General features: G+C 45.9%; 1 protein-coding gene across 1 annotated transcript in view; it reads right to left on the bottom strand.

Annotated features, from left to right (window-relative positions):
* Nucleotides 1–22746, bottom strand: part of LOC134984724 (zinc finger protein 260-like) — a 172969-nt gene that overhangs the window by 120333 nt on the left and 29890 nt on the right. The window contains exon 3 of the mRNA XM_063950231.1: nucleotides 11417–12759. Coding sequence (XP_063806301.1) covers nucleotides 11417–12759 — 1343 coding nt within the window. The remainder of the gene's footprint in view (nucleotides 1–11416; nucleotides 12760–22746) is intronic.

The following is a 22746-nucleotide window of genomic DNA, read 5'->3' on the forward strand; positions in this document are numbered from 1 at the left end:
CACATTGTGGATCTGGTGGTGGCTGTGGTCTCTCAGGGTCTGGTCTAGGATTGGCTATCAACCATTGATGATCTGGAATCATTGATGGTCTATACCTGATGATAACTAGTTTTACCATCAAAGGAAGAGAGCCAGGTAGTTACCCACCATCGATAGTAGCAGTGAAGATACTAGGTTCCAAATCACTCAGGCACAGTGGTAGATGAAAATCCAACAGTGGTTTATTGAACAGAATGGGTTATAAACAGCTCAGCACACCTCTGTAATCCAATTCCACATGACAATTCCCACCACAAACTCCTGACAGAACATATATTTTTAGTCAAGGAGCATAGAATCTCTTTCAGCTCTCTGGTTAGCTCTACTTATACCCCCAGAAGCTTCATATTACATGGAGTGTGTGTGACTTCTTTGTCTAAGGATCTTACAGCATTGGAATACAATACATATTCTAATCAAGGTGATTACATCAGCCAGAGAGCAACCATGTCTGGTCAGCTCACTGTTGGACAATAGGGAGTAAACAAAAAGGGCCAATGGTACCTTATATGACTCAACCTTTGAGTGTCCACTGTGGTGGTAGTAAACAATAGAAAACTAGGTCTAACTTGAATACATTATCCAAAGGGTAGCAGATAACGTAACACAATTGCATATATTAACAATATTAAGGTTGATTTAAACACAATATTGGGTGAGCAGTAATGGACATGTTATGGAGAATGAGGAAACAGATGAATGTATAGGGATATGGGGATAAAAAGTACATATCTGACATAAGAAATGAGGCATAGCTATATTGTCACAGACCTCTCATTTCCTCACAGTAGCCATGGGCCAGATGTTATTTCCCATCATTTACAGACTTCTGCGCTGCACCGAGATGCTAGGCTGTCAGCCAGTAGCCCTGCACCGCTCCGGCTCTTACATATAGTGTGCTGTTCCAGCTGGGAATGGGATGCCCCATCCACCTCACTGACGATCATAATTCTTATCATATAGAACTAAAGAATACTTCGATATAGTGGGCAATATAAACTGCCAGACAACATTTGTGGTTTATGTAATCTCCTGCATTTGCGGTTGCCAATATGTCGGTAGAACAATACGCTCTCTAGGTTTTTAGAACATAGAAGATTCATTCTTAAAAAGTCAACTAAACACAGTGTACCCAGACATGTTTGCTCACTCCATGGAGGTGATTGGGGGGTTCTGCCCATACAGGGAGTTGAACATATAAAACAGACATTCCCAGGTGGGGATAGATATAACCTCTTCTGTTAGAGGGAAGCATACTGGATTTGTATGATAGATACTTTGTTCCCTCTAGGTCTCAACGAAAACATTTACACTGAATATGACGATGCACATGGCTAACTCAGATGGTCTCTGTCACAACGACGGATGATTCAGAAAAGATTTTTCTATTTAATTATTATTATCTGTATATCTTAGGAACATCTATTTGAATATTTTCTCTCCTACTATTTTGAATACAGTGGTTTGGTCCGATATGCTTTGGGTGGGTTATTACTTGTTTCTTGGAGCTTTCTAATTAAATTAATGAATATACTCCTCAGAGATTCCTTTTTATATTGAATATATGTCTTTTCAGAAAGTGGTGGGAATAACATGAAACACGAAACCCCTTCAAAGGAATAGAGAGGAGAATAAATATTCAAACTATATATAAAAATAATCTCTATAAAGCAAGACGTATTTAATGTCAAATTAATAAAGCAACATATTAGGTATCTGTATGTCCATTAGAAATTCTATCTGTATATACATATATATGGGGATTAGTGTGTTCTTTGTTTTACCACCACTATCTACTATAAGTACTAATTTTATTGTTTAAGATTGATATTATCTGTATAGTTCCTTTTTCTTTTTAACAAAAGAGCATCTGTATTAATTACATCATGTGGATCAACTCTATACAAATTAAGCAACACCGAGCATTCACTCAGGTGTGCATATCACCACTCAAAAGCCAATTGGATACAAACGGTTTAAATACCCATTTACTTCTTCATTGGGTATTCATATCTCCTGAGGAAACCGCCGTTTGCCTGTGGCGGAGAAACGCGTTGAGTGTTGTAGCTACTGTCGGTCCATTGAAGGATATTCATCCACTTCGTTTAACCCTGCTATAAACAATTTCATTAATCCTCACCGCTGTCACACGGGACGGAATGCTACTGCCTGCCGCAGTGCTGAGACACCCTGTCTGCAGACTGATCATCGGAGCTTGTGGCATCTCCCTCTGGTCCATCTGTGAAGGATACCTGCAGCCGCTTGTAGCTCACACTGCACTTTGCTATTGACGGGAACCAGCGGAGATTACCAACATTGGGTGAGAACACTGACCTATAAGTGAGGATATTGAACTACTTAAATGACACACTTTAATACCGTGGGATCCCTCTGGTATATACATAAATTGGAGAACTCCTACACTCTAATATGTTCATTAATGGACCGCAGTACTGCACATATCAGCTGATTCAGCTGCATTTAAATACAATCGATCTATGTGAGTGATTACAGCTGAATCTGTATACAGTTTATATACAATCAGAAATATTGTGGCTACATTTTATCTGGTTATTATTGGCATAACTGTTTTTATTGTGTTGAACTCTAATAAATATTAGAAACTAGGTGCTTCATCGCGCCCTACAGGCGCTCTTCACACCGTCGGAAGGGGCTACGCCCCCTTAACCCCTGCATGCCTTTCTGGGGTTCAATATATGAAGTATTACCTGCATTCCTAGTTTTGTTAGTGTTTGAATATTGCACAATGATAGGGCGTCCGATGGTGAAGGGGGCGTAGTCCCTTGCAACAGGAAGGGGTTTGGGGAGTGGGGACTGCAGATGGGGGAGGCGGTATGAAGGCGCTGTGGGTGGGGTAGGAGCAGGGGTGTCGCAGGTGGGGGATGGCAGCTGCAGGGCTGTTGCGGATGGAGGAGGGGTACCGAAGGCGCTGCAGATGGGGAAGGGGTGGGTACGAATGTGCAGTGGATGGGGGAGGTGTCCAGGGGGCGCGGTGGGTGGCGGAGGGGTGGATGCGGGGGTAACGTGAGTGGGGGAGTGGCGGGTGCGGTGCTGTTGCGAATGGTGTAGGCGATGCGGATTGGGAAGGGCCTGCTGCGTGAGTGGGGTAGGGGATCCAAAGGTGCGGGGGAGAGCCAGATGCGGGGTGTGGTGGATGGGGGAGGGGCTGCTGCAGATGGGGGAGGGGTTTGGAAGACACTGCGGGTGGGGTAGGGGGTCCGAAGGCGCAGTGGGTGGGGGTGCCACGGGTGGTGGAAGGGCAGTTGCGGGTGTTTGCGGGGGATGGGGAGGGGTCCAGGGGTGCTGCAGGTGGTGGAGGGGCAGATATCAGTGCACATAGTCTCTGTGGTAGTTAGTGAGAGTTGGTGATGGTGTGAGAGGGGTGAAGGCCAGTACACAGACAGGCAGTTAGAGAGCAGGATGAGGGTGACAGGGCATAGTGACGGGGAGTACTTAGCAGATATAGGGGTGGGCTACAGGTATGATGTCACAGTGTGTGTACCTTTGCTCTGATGTGTGAGGTATATGTGAGGTATATGTGAGGTATGTGTGAGGTATGTGTGAGGTAAGGATGTGCGGATCGTGGTGGCCACTAACCTCCAGGCTGCTGCTGTGAGATGGTGACTGCAGAGGGAGGGCGCTCAGACCCAGCAGCAATGGGTCGTGGTCAGCATTCCTTCCTGGCCCCGTTCCGCCGCACACTGTCCGCCCCGTCTGACGGGCGTCATTCCTCCATCCTGCATGGCAGCGTCAGCTGCTGTGATCGCGGAGCATAGGTAAGCGTCCGGAGCCCTGTGGGCGGGCAGGCATGGTGTTTCCCTGGAGAGGTGCGCGCGCGTCCTTAGGCTGCAGACGGAGGGAGCTCCGGCCCAGCAGCAATGTTGATTAGTGCGTGTCCCGTCCTGGCGCTGTCCCGCTGCACATGCTCTGCACCGCTTGCCGCTGAGCATGGCAGCCCTTGTCTGTATGCTGCAGATGCTGATCTAGCGGTGCCTGAGCTAGCGCCCTCTCCCTGGGGTGTGGGTGTCAGGCGGCAGGTATGGTGTGTAGGTGGGAGAGGAGCTGCGGGCGGCGACTCGCTGCCTGCAAGTACCCTCCATATCAGCGCTGTTCCCCTCCCTGCAGATAGTGTCAGTGGCCGTGGTGTACTTTTGCTACTGGTAGCCAGGGCCGGTGCTAGGGTGTTCGGCGCCCCCCTGCAAACTATGAATTTTGCACCCTCCCATATTCCTTTGTTGTGCATTGGAGAAAGTGGTGTGGTCTCACAACTAAGGGGCATGGCAACACAATAGTACCCCCATTTAAAATTACGCCACAATGTAGCACAATCTTATTCATCTTATACGTAATGCCCCACCCGTAGTAGTAGCGTCCTTATACGTAATGCCCCCCCAATAGTAGTAGTGTCCTTATACATAATGCCCCCCCATTAGTAGTAGCAATTATATGTAATGCCCCACAACAGTAATCGTAGCATCCTTATACGTAATGCCCCATCCGTAGTAGTAGCGTCCTTATACGTAATGCCCCCCAGTAGTAGTAGCAGTTATATGTAATGTCCCCCAACAGTAATAGTAGCGTCCTTATACGTAATGCCACCCCTGTAGTAGTAGCATCCTTATACATAATGTGCCCCCAGTAGTAGTACCGTCCTTATACATAATGCCCCCCCAGTAGTAGTAGCATTCTTATACGTAAAGCCCCACCCGTAGTAGTAGCGTCCATATACGTAATGCCCCCCCAATAGTAGTGGTGTCCTTATACATAATGCCCCCCCAGTAGTAATAGCAGTTATATATAATGCTCCCCAACAGTAATAGTAGCGTCCTTATACATAATTCCCCCCCAGTAGTAGTAGCATCCTTATACATAATGGCCCCCAGTAGTAGTAGCATCCTTATACATAATGCCCCCCCCCCCAGTAGTAGTAGCGTCCTAATACATAATGCCCCCCCAATAGTAGTAGTGTCCTTATACATAATGCCCCCCCAGTAGTAGTAGCATCCTTATACATAATGCCCCCCCAGTAGTAGTAGCGTCCTAATACATAATGACCCCCCAATAGTAGTAGTGTCCTTATACATAATGCCCCCCCAGTAGTAGTAGCAGTTATATGTAATGCCCCACAACAGTAATAGTATCATCCTTATACGTAATGCCCCACCCGTAGTAGTAGCGTCCTTATACGTAATGCCCCCCAGTAGTAGTAGCAGTTATATGTAATGCCCCCCAACAGTAATAGTAGCGTCCTTATACGTAATGCCACCCCTGTAGCATCCTTATACATAATGTGCCCCCAGTAGTAGTACCGTCCTTATACATAATGCCCCCCCAGTAGTAGTAGCATCCTTACATGTAATGCCCTCCCAGTAGTAGTAGCACCATACTTATACATAATGCCCCCCAGAAGTAATAGAGTCCTTATACATAATGCCCCCCCCAGTAGTAGCGTCCTTATATGTAATGCCCCCCAGTATTAGTAGCCTCCTTATACGTAATGCCCCCCCATAGTAGTAGCGTCCTTATACGTAATGCCCCCCTATAGTAGTAGCGTCCTTATATGTAATGCCCCCCCATAGTAGTAGCGTCCTTATACGTAATGCCCCCCATAGTAGTAGCGTCCTTATACGTAATGCCCCCCTATATTAGTAGCGTCCTTATACGTAAAGCCCCACCCGTAGTAGTAGCGTCCATATACGTAATGCCCCCCCAATAGTAGTGGTGTCCTTATACATAATGCCCCCCCAGTAGTAATAGCAGTTATATATAATGCTCCCCAACAGTAATAGTAGCGTCCTTATACATAATTCCCCCCCAGTAGTAGTAGCATCCTTATACATAATGGCCCCCAGTAGTAGTAGCATCCTTATACATAATGCCCCCCCCCCCAGTAGTAGTAGCGTCCTAATACATAATGCCCCCCCAATAGTAGTAGTGTCCTTATACATAATGCCCCCCCAGTAGTAGTAGCAGTTATATGTAATGCCCCACAACAGTAATAGTATCATCCTTATACGTAATGCCCCACCCGTAGTAGTAGCGTCCTTATACGTAATGCCCCCCAGTAGTAGTAGCAGTTATATGTAATGCCCCCCAACAGTAATAGTAGCGTCCTTATACGTAATGCCACCCCTGTAGCATCCTTATACATAATGTGCCCCCAGTAGTAGTACCGTCCTTATACATAATGCCCCCCCAGTAGTAGTAGCATCCTTACATGTAATGCCCTCCCAGTAGTAGTAGCACCATACTTATACATAATGCCCCCCAGAAGTAATAGAGTCCTTATACATAATGCCCCCCCCCCAGTAGTAGCGTCCTTATATGTAATGCCCCCCAGTATTAGTAGCCTCCTTATACGTAATGCCCCCCCATAGTAGTAGCGTCCTTATACGTAATGCCCCCCTATAGTAGTAGCGTCCTTATATGTAATGCCCCCCCATAGTAGTAGCGTCCTTATACGTAATGCCCCCCTATAGTAGTAGCGTCCTTATACGTAATGCCCCCCTATAGTAGTAGCGTCCTTATATGTAATGCCCCCATATATTAGTAGCATCCTTGCATGTAATGGCCCCCCCAGCAGTGGCGTCCATAAAGTGCGCACACACAGACATACCTCACACACACACACAATTCACACATATATACAAACACACCCACACACACCCACACACTATATACACACACATACACCCCCCCCCCACTATATACACACACACACACATTTCTCTCTCACCCTCCACTTACCAAGTCTGGCTGGCCGTCACTGCAATGCTGATTCCACCACTGTTCAGCTGTCTGGTCCCGTGTAGCTCCGCCCCTCTATTCAGTGTAGCTCCGCCCATCATGATGCAGTAGCTCTGCCCCCTTTTCAAGACCTGCACAGCACACAGCCCGCTGTCACAGGTGATTGGGGGGGGGGGGGGAGTTCAGGCACAGCAGCCGGTGGCCATCCTCACCTCCTATACTGTAAGGTAGGGTCTTGCACCTGACTGCTGCTGGCGCTGGGTATGGGGTAGCTCCCTGCAGCAGATGCAGTGGACTCCGCCCAGCTCTGTGACTCCGCCCAGTGTTACGAGCACAGAGTCACAGATTAAGGAAAATATATATAGGAGATATTTTATTTATATACCATCAGCGCTTTTTTATGTCTCTATTGAAACTTAATCTATATCGTCTAAGGCATCCCGTTGCCGCATAGGAGCTATCTAATAATCAATATATTTGGTGCTCATTTAATACATGTAACATTGCATTAGCACCTGATTTAGCTAGGTAATTATATCTTGCATTTTGACATCTCACTGACGTGACAGGCTCAGCTGTCAGTGATGCAGCCCCACTGCGCCCACTCTCTCCGTACTCATACATACATGCCTTTCTGGGAGTGTCTCGTCCTGGTCAGTGATGCATCCCCACTGCACCCACTCTCCCCGTACTCATACATACATGCCTTTCTGGGAGTGTCTCGTCCTGGCTGTCAGTGATGCAGCCCCACTGCGCCCACTCTCTCCGTACTCATACATACATGCCTTTCTGGGAGTGTCTCATCCTAGTTGTCAGTGAGACAGTATCTCTGGCACAGCTGTGTAATCATGATGTGAGTGTGTGTGCTGAGTAGTGAGTACTGCTAGCAGCAAGCCTCACAGCTTAACTGCAGTGTAGCGGGGGTGGGGGGGAGAAGGGGGTTGCTACACCAATGAGTCAAGGAATGGAGTAGTGGTTGGATGGGACTCACACAGCAGGTGGTGAAAAGCTTAAAAAGGAGGAGTGGTTGAAAGGGGAAGGAACTGGTAGGTGTAGAAGGGATTAGTGAGGGTAAGGACTCTCAAGGGAAATTGGAGTGGGAGCCCACAGGTTCTCTCTACTTATGTTTTGAATACCGGTCCTGCTGGGTTAGATCTCTAATTATCTAAATGATCGCTGTTCCACCTAAACATAACTCTTTATTTCCTGACTGTTTGGTTGGCGGAAGCGCCACATCCCCGACAGACTGGAGGGCGGAAGCGATGCTAACTCCGAGTCACGGGCATTGACGCAGTCACGTCTCTCCTACTACACAGACCAGGGCGGAAGAGCCGCCACGGCCCCTGGTTTATGTAACTAATTACGTCATCAGGTTGCCTAGCAACCATTCCTCTATCCTCCCGCACGGCGGAAACTTGTAATACAAAGCTCCGAACACGTGACATATAGGTCACGTGATCGGAACATTCACTGGGAAATACGTAATCCCAGCACCGCTCTCCATTATGTTCCCCCACCAATAATAAAAGCTCCCAATGTTATTTCCATGACAACATGATTAATAACAAACCTACCCATTGGTTACCGCTTTTTAATACACTTCCTGTTTGCTCTTATTTATTTAACAAAAAAACCTTTAACTAACTTGGTTTTTAAGAATAACTTACACATTTGTTGTTTATTACATCCCATCTGAAGTAGGTCTGTCTCAGCTTACTAGCTTGCTCTAATTTTATACATCCAGTTCTGAAGTGATTATGTAATTGTACAATCAGGTGCCTCTAGGGGCTAATTAGCCACCATATTAGAGGGGGTATATAAACCCCACATGTCTTAACTGTGGATACCTTTGATAAAGCTGCTAGCTGACTGCAGCGAAACGCGTCAGTTGAACTAGGGACCCTCGCCAGGAATAGATCTGAAGGAGGACCGAACCATTCCCCAAATTTTGTCCAGACGGCCTTTTCAAACTCTCGGACTTCATACAGCAAGCATTGCATAAAGGACTGTACCAACCGTAACGCATGAGGAGCTCTCCACTAAAGATTCCGGAGCACATTACCCTCTAACGGTAAATAGTCCATCCATTGGATCTTGCTTAACTCTGAGACTGCTATATATGCTGGACCATAACACTACAGGGGAAAAATAATTGGAACGGTCACCGCAAAAATCTCCACAACTCTACTCTTTCTACCTGGCGAATTGGGTAACCCTTTAAAATGTTTATTTGAAATTTAGAAACCATACTATCTGTTTCTGACATGTATCTACCTTATGAATTTAGTTTTTAATATATACCTATTGTACTATTTTTAGGAATAAAACTGTTTTATTATATCAACATTGTTGTATTCATCAAATTTAGCGCAGCCTCATTACTCTTTTTCTGTATATTACTTACGGGAGTGACTTCCCCTTTCCTGAGACTGCAGCTTGGCGAAACATCTCCTACCTAAAGCGCCCGAGCACCCCTGGGTAACCAATCTTTCCAAACTGGGTAAAGGGCAGCTTTTAGGAAGGAAATTGGTGAGCGAGTCCTTGTGGTTGACCCTTCTCTGCCTCATGTGGGGTGGATCCTTGGACTCTCCAGTTCCTCAGGAGGCTGTGGATTTTTTTTGCCCACTACCTGGTGGTTCTGTGGCTATCTCAGGCCACAAACCTCCCAGATGCCTGGCCTCCAGATAAACATGAAATGGTCATGGAGATGGTCCTGGGCTCTGTACAGGAGGAGGTAGAAAAAGCAAAGGAAAGTTGTGTCCCTTCTGAAGGGGTAATGGTGGACATTGTGAATGGTGAAGGGAAGGTTTTTGTGTCTGAAGAGGGAGTTATGCCATATATCCCAGAAGCATGGGTCCTCAGCTTATATGATGTGCCACCATTAATGTGGCTTCTTTCTTGTCCGGCCAAGCTTGATTTATGGGCTTTGTCATTTTTTTAAGCAGGATAAAGGCTGAGTTTTTTATTTCTGCAGTAGACTAGAATAAGCCCAGACAGTCCACTTCCATTATACCACCGGAATGTGACGGTCAGTGACCACCGTGCCATCACTTACCTGTATGCTTACATGAAACAGAATGATGGAACACTTACACGGTTTCTTTACATCTTCTGGGGTCCACTCCGAGATTAGACATTATGGCATAATTACTCAGACGGGAATATAAAACAGAATAAAAAATAAAAGCTTTAATGTAATAATTAGAAGCAAACAAAAGCTTTTATTATGAAATCATACAGGGGAGTATCCGCACCATATAGATGTAACATACAACAAACCACCGCAGATGTAACCCGGGTGACTCTAATGCACATGATAATGTACAGGGTATATATGGATAGGATCTTGTATCAGAAAACACTCGACACTCCTTATCAAGATGAGTGTATGTAACAAGTTAGGCAAACTAGAAGTGAAAACACGTTCCAATGGCCGCCATATTGTCGTGCAGCAATACAGACTGTGGAAACTGGTATTAGACATTCACATTTACACAAAGCACAAGATACAAAATAAACAGCAGAAAAAAGACCTAAGCATTTGGGATGTATTATTTAGGAAGTAAATAGAGGTACATTAATGAAAAGCGTGAGTAACAGTCATCAGTCTGCTTGTGAAGGTCTCTAGAGTGGTGGTCTCTTGGACTGTGCAAAGCAGTGAGTTCCATGGTCAGGGCTGCAAAGCTAAACGTTCAACCCATAAATGAATGACAGGAGATTCTTGGTACTGCTCGTAACAGTCCTTCATCTGTAGAAACAAGCAAGCAGGGCAGTAAGGAGGCAGAAGCTGCTTCTAGTACCTTGGACCATGTAATGTTGGGCTGGGAAGGTCAGTTAGCCAATTATGAAATAGATTTGTCATCTTACAGGCAGCCGGTGAAGGGAATAGAGAATGGGTGTTATGTGGCAGGAACGGGCTGGTTAGGTAACAGCCTGGCTGCTGCATTCTGTACTAGCTGCAAGCTCTGTAACTCTTTTCTGGGTGACCCAGGTAGATGGCATTGCAGTAGTCTATGAACTTCTGAGGGAATCAAGTGCTTGATTCTGGCTACGGTCCACAGATGGAAGAATGAGGATTTGTATGTGGCGGATACCTGATGTCTGTGTCAGCCACAAACCAGGACATCACAAAGATTCAGCACATGTTCAGTATTTTGCAATTCTGAACACCAAAGCATAAATCCAGATGGTTGGTAAAGCTGTAGTCTTGTCCTTTGCTGGTGAGCTTCTATTATGTTTCACAAAGACTGAATCACAGCCAACTGGCATCATCCACCCCTGGCGCTCAGCTAGACAACCATTTATTGGTATTAGGTTCTCAGTACATGGAGCAAAAAGCAGGTCATCTGCATAGCAGTGGTAGACCAGGCCATGATGTCTGATTATATAACCCAGTGGTAGCATGTATATTTTATAAAGCATAGGAGATAGGATTGACCCTTGAGGAACATTGCATGACAGTGATAATTATACTCCAGAAGATTTAAATGGTTCCGTACTTGGGTAATGTCTAATGTGTTCAACAAGAGCGGATTTATTTCTCTCACAGCATAAAAATGGCTTCTCACCTGTGAAATCGCTGATGTTTAACAAGAATTGATTTCCGTACAAAACATTTTCCACACTCAGAACAGGAATACGGCTTCTCACCTGTGTGACTTCTCTGATGTGTAACAAGATATGATTTCCGTACAAAACATTTCCCACACTCAGAACAGGAATACGGCTTCTCACCTGTGTGACTTCTCTGATGTGTAACAAGATATGATTTCCGTACAAAACATTTCCCACACTCAGAACAGGAATACGGCTTCTCACCTGTGTGACTTCTCTGATGTGGAACAAGATCTGATTTCTGTGCAAAACATTTCCCACACTCGGAACAGGAAAATGACTTCTCACCTGTGTGTCTTCTCTCATGTCTAACAAGATGTGATTTCTGTGCAAAACATTGACCACACTCAGAACAGGAATACGGCTTCTCACCTGTGTGACTTCTCTGATGTGGAACAAGATCTGATTTCGATGCAAAACATTTCCCACAATCAGAACAGGAAAATGGCCTCTCACCTGTGTGAGCACGCTGATGAAAAACTAAAAGTGATTTGTATGCAAAACATTTCCCACACTCAGAACAGGAGTACGGCTTCTCACCTGTGTGACTTCTCTGATGTGTAACAAGAGCTGATGTCTGTGCGAAACATTTCCCACATTCAGAACAGGAATATGGCTTCTCACCTGTGTGACTTCTCTGATGTGTAACAAGAGCTGATGTCTGTGAGAAACATTTCCCACACTCAGAACAGGAATATGGCTTCTCACCTGTGTGACTTCTCTGATGTGTAACAAGACCTGATGTGTGTGCGAAACATTTCCCACACTCAGAACAGGAATATGGCTTCTCACCTGTGTGACTTCTCTGATGTGTAACAAGAGCTGATGTCTGTGAGAAACATTTCCCACACTCAGAACAGGAATATGGCTTCTCACCTGTGTGACTTCTCTGATGTGTAACAAGAGATGATGTGTGTGCGAAACATTTCCCACACTCAGAACAGGAATATGGCCTCTCACCTGTGTGACTTCTCTGATGTACAACAAGATGTGATTTGTATGCAAAACAGTTCCCACACTCAGAACATGGAAATGGCCTCTCGCCTGCCTTAGCTGGCTGATGGGTAATAGGCTTTGTGTTCTGTGTAATACATTTTGCATCTATAGAACAGGGAAACTCTATATCTACTGTCAGAGCTGTAACAGATGCACCAATTTCAGAGTGATTAGGAGAACATTTCCCAGGATCAGGGGGATCAGCTGATAGAGCTGGATGTATAATTCGGGTAATGGGGTTATCTCCTGGAGAATCCTGTATACTGTCATTATCTTTTATGTCACAATCCGGGGATAACATTAGATGTCCTTCTGAGATATTCCTGCTTGTGTGTCCATCTGCTGGAAATAAAATACATTATGGAAATATAAAAGCAGACAAGACCCAGGGTGTTATAGGATACAATATATAATTCTATAACTGACATTTTTTTACCTGTAATCATTGCTTTTATGTTTATTACAAAACAAGGATGCTTAGACTGGAGCTTGATTAACACTGAACACTCATGTGGGATTACTAGAGGTGACACGGACGCTCACGTGGGATGACTAGAGGTGACACGGACGCTCACGTGGGATGACTAGAGGTGACACGGACGCTCACGTGGGATGACTAGAGGTGACACAGACGCTCACGTGGGATGACTAGAGGTGACACGGACGCTCACGTGGGATGACTAGAGGTGACACAGACGCTCACGTGGGATGACTAGAGGTGACACAGACACTCATGTGGGATGACTAGAGGTGACAGACGCTCACGTGGGATGACTAGAGGTGACACAGACGCTCACGTGGGATGACTAGAGGTGACACGGTCGCTCGTGTGGGATGACTAGACGTGACACGGTCGCTCGTGTGCGATTACTAGAGGTGAAACGGACGCTCGTGGGATGACTAGAGGTGAAACGGACGCTCGTGGGATGACTAGAGGTGACACGGACGCTCACGTGGGATTACTAGAGGTGACAAGGACGCTCACGTGGGATTACTAGAGGTGACATGGACGCTCATGTGGGATTACCAGAGGTGACATGGACGCTCATGTGGGATTACCAGAGGTGACATGGACGCTCATGTGGGATTACTAGAGGTGACATGGACGCTCATGTGGGATTACTAGAGGTGACATGGATGCTCATGTGGGATTACTAGAGGTGACACGGACGCTCATGTGGGATTACTAGAGGTGACACGGACGCTCATGTGGGATTACTAGAGGTGACACGGACGCTCATGTGGGATTACTAGAGGTGACACGGACGCTCATGTGGGATTACTAGAGGTGACATGGACAGTCATGTGGGATTACCAGAGGTTACATGGACGCTCATGTGGGATTACTAGAGGTGACATGGACGCTCATGTGGGATTACTAGAGGTGACATGGACACTCATGTGGGATTACTAGAGGTGACATGACGCTCATGTGGGATTACTAGAGGTGACATGACGCTCATGTGGGATTACTAGAGGTGACATGACGCTCATGTGGGATTACTGGAGGTGACATGGACACTCATGTGGGATTACTAGAGGTGACACGGACGCTCATGTGGGATTACTAGAGGTGACATGGACACTCATGTGGGATTACTAGAGGTGACATGACGCTCATGTGGGATTACTAGAGGTGACATGACGCTCATGTGGGATTACTAGAGGTGACATGACGCTCATGTGGGATTACTGGAGGTGACATGGACACTCATGTGGGATTACTAGAGGTGACACGGACGCTCATGTGGGATCACTAGAGGTGACATGGATGCTCATGTGGGATTACTAGAGGTGACATGGACGCTCATGTGGGATTACTGAAGGTGACATGGACGCTCATGTGGGATTACTAGAGGTGTCTTGGGCTTTGCAATAATAAAACAGCAAAGAAGAGACAGTGCTGTCCTGTTTGTGCACTAATAAATAATATATAACCTTTATTAAGTACAGTAAAGTATGTAAGATAAATCAGTGATATATTAAACACAAAGGTAAATGTATAAAGGTGAATAATGTAATAAAAAAACAAGTGTATTTGTTGTTACACGTTGGCATGTATATTATATTGGGTGATAACTGATTCAGTGCTGGTAATCCTGTTCAGTAAGAATAATATTAATATATTACACCCATACGAGAACGGGCTAAATTACATTCAATAATATTGTGGCAGAGTTTCCTCCAGCGGTAATCTCAATGTAACATCATACTGTATGTATAAACACTTTATGGGGGGGATTCAGTTCATCGCAAAAACTCCCTAACCAATTAGCAGCAAAAAGTTATTGGTGATAATTCTCCATAGGTTTTACTGCAAGATTTTAATTCTGCGCACAAATGTCTGCGCATCGAGCAGTTGTGCGGTGTTAGGAGGAACTCTTTTAAAAAGGCTTTTTAGATGTTTCCTACGGTATTGTCTTACGGACCTATAGTTTCTTACTGTATTGTTTTACTGATCGAGTTCCCTCTGTAATGTCTTACTGACCTATATAGTTTCTTACGGTATGGTCTTATTGACCTAGTTGCCTTCTTTATAGTCTTACGGTTTTCTTCTGTATTGTCTTGCTGGCCTATAGTTTCCTACTGTATTGTCTTACTGACCTATAGTTTCCTACTGTATTGTCTTACTGACCTATAGTTTCCTACTGTATTGTCTTACTGACCTATAGTTTCCTTCTGTAATGTCTTACTGACCTATAGTTTCTTCTGTATTGTCTTACTGACCTATAGTTTCCTTCTGTATTGTCTTACTGACATATTTTCCTACTGTGTTGTCTTTTCTTACTGTATTGTCTTACTGACCTTTAGTTTACTACTGTAATGTCTTACTGACCTATAGTTTCTTACTGTTTTGTCTTACCTATAGTTTCTTCTGTATTGTTTTACTGACCTACAGTTTCTTAAGTCTTTAAATTGCTGATGTGATGGAGAATGACAGTAATTACACCAACACTTTTGCCAGAGAATTTAGTATCGTCTCATTTGTCTCCAGAAGCTATTGTCCCTATAAATGGGATATTATCTAGGCATTTTATTTGACTGAGCATCTGCTGCCCAGGGGCCTAAACAGACCGTTCACATGGCCCAGGGACCGAACCAGACCCTTCCCCTGGCCCAGGGACCGAACCAGACCCTTCCCCTGGCCCAGGGACCGAACCAGACCCTTCCCCTGGCCCAGGGCATAACCAGACCCTTCCCCTGGCCCAGGGGCCTAACCAGACCCTTCCCCTGGCCTAGGGGCCTAACCAGACCCTTCCCTTGACCCAGGGTCCTAACTGAACCCTTTACCCTGGCCCAGGGGCCTAAAAAGACTGATCCCCTGGCCCAGTGGTCTAACCAGACTATATGTTTCTCTGCCCAGTGGCGTTTCCAGACCATTCTTTCTAGACCAGGGGCCTAACCAGACCATTCCTCTGGCCCAGGGACCTAACCTGACTTCTGCTCAGTGTAATAACCAGATAGATCCTCTGCTCAGGGGGTGTGACTGGACTATTCCTCTAGCCACTCCAGCTGATGGCGTAGACCTTTCCGAGATTACAAGGTGTCTAAAGAAGCCGCTTACAGGAATTCTATTCCTCCAAACATGATCCCTACTCTGTAAAGAGGGAGTCTGGATACCTTCTCCAGAACATCCATACAGAATGCCCATAATCAATATCCTCATGATTTACAAAGCAACTCTATGAGGTATATCTAATATAAGTATATCTATGAGGTCTCTACGCAACGCCAGTAGCTACCTTAGGGAACAATTTGTATCTCTTCACCCTTAAACAGATACAACCTTAAAAGGTATCCAGATGTCACACACAGTTCCCATTACTGTTTTAGAAACTGGGAACTACGCAGCCGTTTTGGGTCCTATGTACGGCATGGTCCCCTGAATCTAGCTACCTCCCATGATGCATTGCACACGCATGGGCAGAAAACGGTTGGCGACATCCAGGCCTGTCATTAACTATAGGTATTAGGTGTGGCAAATCGTCCCTCTTGTTATATGGGTGTGCCTATCAGGGAATGAGGACTCTAAGGCGGATTTGTTCCTTACAGAATGTGTATGACCTGTTTATACATGAAGATATTGATTATTGTATTATAGGGTGTAATGTCTTGGTCACTATGGTGACTGCCCAGCCAGGTAAGCTATCCTGTGTCTCTTTGGCAGTGTTGCTGTGTGACCTACAGGAAGTCCCAAGGCTGACACCCCACACTGCCCCCTCTCTCACTGGAGGCCATGAACAGCTGAAGGGGCTCTGACATCACAAATAACTGCAAGGGGTTAATAGCGACGAGTTTTATTGCCCCGAGATGCAAATCCCTCTGTCAATGTGATGCAGTGGGCTTTATTCTAACCTTGTCTTTGTCAGACAGCCAGGCACCAAAATCCGCAGGGGTAAGTGGGGAAACACAGACTGTTCTGTAGCCAGTCCCTTCATTCATATCACCCAAAGCTAGGCCTCAAGGGTGTCACCCATCAGGTAAAAGCAGAGGTTTTATAATGGCAAACCGAGGACTTTATATGTTAGCTCAGATCACTTCCTGAAACCTGAGATACTGGAACTGTGGCGTCTTGGTTCCTGTCCAGGGGACTCCTCAGGCCAAAGTGGTTTGGACCTGGTAAGGTTCTCAGAGTATGGTTAATAATGCTGGCCATTCTGTATGTAGTGTATATAGATTGTATTTACTGATTTTACATGTATATACAGTTTATGTAAAAATAAAATTTTAAACCTACCGGCAAATCATTTTCTCCTAGTCCATAGAGGATGCTGGGGACTCCGTAAGGACCATGGGGGTATAGACAGGCTCCGCAGGAGACATGGGCACTCTAAAGAAGTTTTAGTATGGGTTTGCACTGGCTCCTCCCTCTATGCCCCTCCTCCAGACCTCAGTTAGAGAACTGTGCCCAGAGGAGACGGACAGTACGAGGAAAGGATTTTTGTTAATCTAAGGGCAAGATTCATACCAGCCCACACCATCCAGACCGTATAACATGGAATTAACGCAGCCAGTTAACAGTATGAACAAAACAGCATCAGCCAAAGACTGATCTTAACTGTAACATAACCCTTATGTATGCAATAACTATATACAAGCCTTGCAGAAATATGTCCGCACTGGGACGGGCGCCCAGCATCCTCTACGGACTAGGAGAAAAAGATTTACCGGTAGGTTTAAAATCTTATTTTCTCATACGTCCTAGAGGATGCAGGGGACTCCGTAAGGACCATGGGGATTATACCAAAGCTCCAGACCGGGCGGGAGAGTGCGGATGACTCTGCAGCACTGATTGAGCAAACATGAGGACCTCCTCAGCCAGGGTATCAAACTTGTAGAATTTAGCAAAAGTGTTTGAACCCGACCAAGTAGCTGCTCGGCAAAGCTGTAATGCCGAGACACCTCGGGCAGCCGCCCAGAAGAGCCCACCTTCCTAGTGGAATGGGCCTTCACCGATTTTGGTAACGGCAATCCTGCTGTAGAATGAGCCTGCTGAATCGTGTTACAGATCCAGCGTGCAATAGTCTGCTTGGAAGCAGGAGAGCCAACCTTATTGGCTGCATACAGGACAAACAGAGCCTCTGTTTTCCTAATACAAACCATTCTGGCTACATAGATTTTTAAAGCCCTGACTACATCAAGGGACTTGGACTCCTCCAAGACATCCGTAGCCACCGGCACTACAATAGGTTGGTTCATGTGAAACAACGAAACCACCTTAGGTAGAAATTGCGGACGAGTTCTCAATTCTGCCCTATCCACATGGAAAATCAGATAGGGGCTCTTGTGGGACAAGGCCGCCAATTCTGACACCAGCCTTGCAGATGCCAAGGCCAACAACATGACCACTTTCCACGTGAGAAATTTGAACTCAATAGTTTGAAGTGGTTCAAACCAATGTGATTTAAGGAACAGCAACACCATGTTGAGGTCCCACGGTGCCACAGGGGGCACAAAAGGAGGTTGGATGTGCAGTACTCCTTTCACAAAAGTCTGTACTTCTGTAAGAGAGGCCAATTCCTTCTGAAAGAATATTGATAAGACCGAAATCTGCACCTTAATGGAACCTAACTTTAGGCCCATATCCACTCCTGTCTGTAGAAAATGGAGAAAACGACCCAGCTGGAATTCTTCCCTAGGAGCATTCTTGGATTCACACCAAGACACATACTTCATTCAGATACGGTGATAGTGTTTCGCCGTTACTTCCTTCCTAGTTTAAGTAGAGTAGGGATGACTTCCCCTGGAATACCTTTCCTAGCTATGATCTGGTGTTCAACCGCCATGCCGTCAAACGTAACCGCGGTAAGTCTTGGAACACACGCGGCCCCTGTTGTAACAGGTCCTCTCTGAGAGGAAGTGGCCAAGGATCTTATGTGATCATTTCTTGAAGATCTGGATACCAGGCCCTTCGAGGCCAATCTGGGACAATGAGTATCGTCTGAACTTTTGTTCTTCTTATGATTTTCAATATTTTTGAGATGAGCGGAAGCGGAGGGAACACATAGACCGCTTGATACACCCACGGTTACTAGCGCGTCCACTGCTATTGCCTGAGGCTCGGAACAATGTGTCCGAAGCTTCTTGTTGAGGTGTGACGCCATCATGTCTATTTGAGGGAGTCCCCAGCAACTTGTCACTTCTGCAAAGACCTCTTGATGAAGTCCCCACTCTCCTGGATGGAGATCGTGTCTGCTGAGGAAGTCTGCTTCCCAGTTGTCCACTACCGGAATGAATACCGCGGACAGAGCGCTTACATGATTTTCCACCCAGCGAAGAATACTGGTGGCCTCCACCATTGCTGCTCTGCTCCTAGTTCCGCCCTGGCGGTTTACATGCGCCACGGCTGTGATATTGTCTGACTGGATCAGAACGGGTAGGTTGTGAAGGAGATGCTCCGCCTGTCTCAGGCCGTTGTATATGGCCCTTAATTCCAGCACGTTTATGTGCAGACAAGCCTCCTGGCTTGACCATACTCCCTGAAAGTTTTTTCCCTGTGTGAGTGCTCCCCAACCTCGGAGGCTCGCGTCCGTGGTCACGAGAACCCAATCTTGAATTCCAAACCTGCGACCCTCTAGAAGGTGAGCACTCTGGAGCCACCACAGGAGAGATATCTTGGCGCTGGGGGACAGGCTTATCATCTGATGCATTTGGAGATGGGACCCTGACCACTTGCTCAGCAGGTCCCACTGAAAAGTTCTTGCATGGAAACTGCCAAACGGAATGGCCTTGTAGGCCGCCACCATCTTCCCCAACACTCGAGTGCATTGATGAATCGACACTCTTTTTGATTTCAGCAGAACCCCGACCATGTTCTGGAGTTCCAGAGCTTTTTCCACTGGGAGAAAAACCCTCTGCCATTCCGTGTTGTTGTAGCACCCTCTGAGAGAGATTCACGCTCTTCAGTAATTGTTCTCTTGATCTCGCTTTTATCAGGAGATCGTCCAAGTACGGGATAATTTTGACACCCTGCTTGCGCAGGAGCACCATCATTTCTGCCATTACCTTGGTGAAAATCCTTGAGGCCGTGGAAAGCCCAAACGGCAATGTCTGAAACTGGTAATGACAATCCTGTACAGCAAATCTCAGGAACGCCTGATGAGGATATATGGGGACATGAAGGTATGCATCCTTTATGTCTAGTGACACCATAAAATCTCCCCCTTCCAGGCTGGAGATCACTGCCCGGAGAGATTCCATTTTGAATTTGAATCTCTTCAAATATACATTTAGGGATTTTAGGTTCAGAATCAGTCTGATCGAGCCGTCCGGCTTCGGGACCACAAAGAGGGTTGAATAGAACCCCTTTCCCTGTTGCAACTGGGGAACTTGGATAATCACTTGCTGTTGACACAGCTTTTGAATTGCAGCTAAAACTATCTCCCTCTCTGGGGGAGAAGCTGGTAAAGCCGATTTGAAAAATCGGCGAGGAGGCACGTCTTCGAATTCCAGCTTGTAGACTTGGGATACAATTTCCATCGCCCAAGGATCCACGTCCGACCGAACCCAGATGTGGCTGAAGAGTCGAAGACGTGCCCCCACCGGCGCGGACTCCCTCAGTGGAGCCCCAGCGTCATGCGGTGAATTTAGTAGAAGGCAGGGAGGACTTTTGCTCCTGGGAACTAGCCGTAGCAGGCATTCTTTTCCCTCTTCCTTTACCTCTGGCGAGGAAGGAAGAGCCCCGACCTCTTCTGGACTTATGCGACCGAAAGGACTGCATCTGATACTGTGGTGTTTTCTTTTACTGTGGGAGAACATAAGGCAAAAAAGTAGATTTACCCGCGGTAGCTGTGGAAACCAGGTCTGCGAGACCTTCCCCAAATAAAACCTCAACTTTGTAAGGTAAAACTTCCATATGCCTCTTTAAGTCGGCATCACCCGTCCATTGGCGGGTCCACAGTGCTCGCCTAGCAGAAATCGCCATGGCGTTGGCCCTTGAACCTAGCAGCCCAATGTCTCTCTGAGCATCTCTCATATATAAGACTGCGTCTTTGATGTGACCCAAGGTCAATAAAATGGTATCCCTATCTAGGGTATCAATGGTATCTGTCCAAGCTGCTACCGCGCTACAAACCCAAGCCGATGCTATTGCCGATCTGAGCAAAGCACCCGTATGTGTATAAATAGATTTTAAGGTAGTCTCCTGTCTGCGATCAGCAGGATCCTTGAGGGCTGCCGTGTCAGGAGACGGTAGCGACACCTTCTTGGACAAGCGCATTAAAGCCTTGTCCACCCTGGGCGAGGATTCCCACCGTACCCTGTCCTGTGTAGGGAAAGGATACGCCATAAAAATCCTCTTGGGAATCTGCAGCTTTTTGTCTGGAGTTTCCCAAGCATTTTCAAATAACACTTTCAGCTCATGAGATGGGGGAAAGGTAACCTCAGGTTTCTTTTCCTTATACATGCATACCTTGCGTCAGGGACAGAGGGGTCATCTGTGATATGCAAAACATCTTTTATTGCAATAATCATAAAATGAAGACTTTTGGCCACCCTTGGGTGTAACCTTGCATCATCGTAGTCGACACTGGAGTCAGAATCCGTGTCGGTATCAGTGTCTGCTACTTGAGACAGGGGACGTTTTTGAGACCCTGAAGGGCCCTGTGACACAGTCAAAGCCATGGATTGACTCCCTGTTTTATCCCTGGACTCTGCTTTGTCAAATCTCTTATGTAATAAAGTCACATTTGCATTTAAAACATTCCACGCATCCAACCAATCAGGTGTCGGCGTTGCCGACGGAGACACCACAATCATCTGCTCCACCTCCTCCTTAGATGAGCCTTCCGCTTCAGACATGCCGACATACACGTACCGACACCCCCACACACTCAGGGATGTATCTATATGGAGACAGATCCCCCAATAAGGAACCTTGTGGGACACCGAGAGAGGGAACGAGAATACTAACTGAACAGTTTGGATGCTTCATCAAGAGCTATTTAAACTAACAAAGAGGGGCAGTGAACCAAATAGGAATAAAGAAATCTGCTCCCCCAACACAGAGGTATTGTTTCTGCAGGCAAAGGGAATAGGAAGCATATCCACAGCAACAGAAGATAATTCAGATCAAAACCAAATAAAAATAGGCAGAGAGAAGAACATAGCTAGGAACAGAAAAAGCACAAACAAAACTCTAAAAGCTATGTGTGCAAATGCTAGGAGCTTAGGAAATAAAATCCCAGAACTAACTGCAATAATGACAAGGGATGATCTAGACATTGTGGCAATTAGAGTCATGGTACAATGAAAATCATGACTGGGACATAGCTATACCGGGATATACTTTATTTAGGAAGGACAGAATTGGAAAAATCGGAGGAGGGGTAGCAATGTATGTAAAAAATGCCATAAATACTACATTAATACAAAGTATTGAAGAAAAAACTGAGGCCCTTTGGGTGACCATAGAAACAGGGGAAAAGTTGATTATTCGTATTGGCGTGATATACAGGCCACCAGGTCAGGAAGAGGAACTTGACAAGAACCTATTGCAGGACATAACTAAAATGGCATTAAAAGGAGAGGTAATAATCATGGGAGACTTTAATCTTCCTGATGTAAACTGGGAGGTGTCTGTTGATAGTTCCACTAGAAGTAGGAACATTTTAAATTCCCTTCAGGGAGCATCCTTTCACCAATTGGTGAGGGAGCCCACTTGGAAAGACGCAATATTAGACTTAATACTTACAAATGGAGACAGATTATCGGACGTAATAGTGGGTGAAAACCTTGGATCCAGTGATCATCAAGCAGTATGGTTCAGCATTAAGACAGAGACTGACTCGTCCCATACAAAAACAAAGGTGTTGGATTTTAGGAAGGCTG

The sequence above is a fragment of the Pseudophryne corroboree genome (assembly GCF_028390025.1).
Source record: "Pseudophryne corroboree isolate aPseCor3 chromosome 3 unlocalized genomic scaffold, aPseCor3.hap2 SUPER_3_unloc_77, whole genome shotgun sequence".
In the NCBI taxonomy this organism is placed as follows: Eukaryota; Metazoa; Chordata; class Amphibia; order Anura; family Myobatrachidae; genus Pseudophryne; species Pseudophryne corroboree.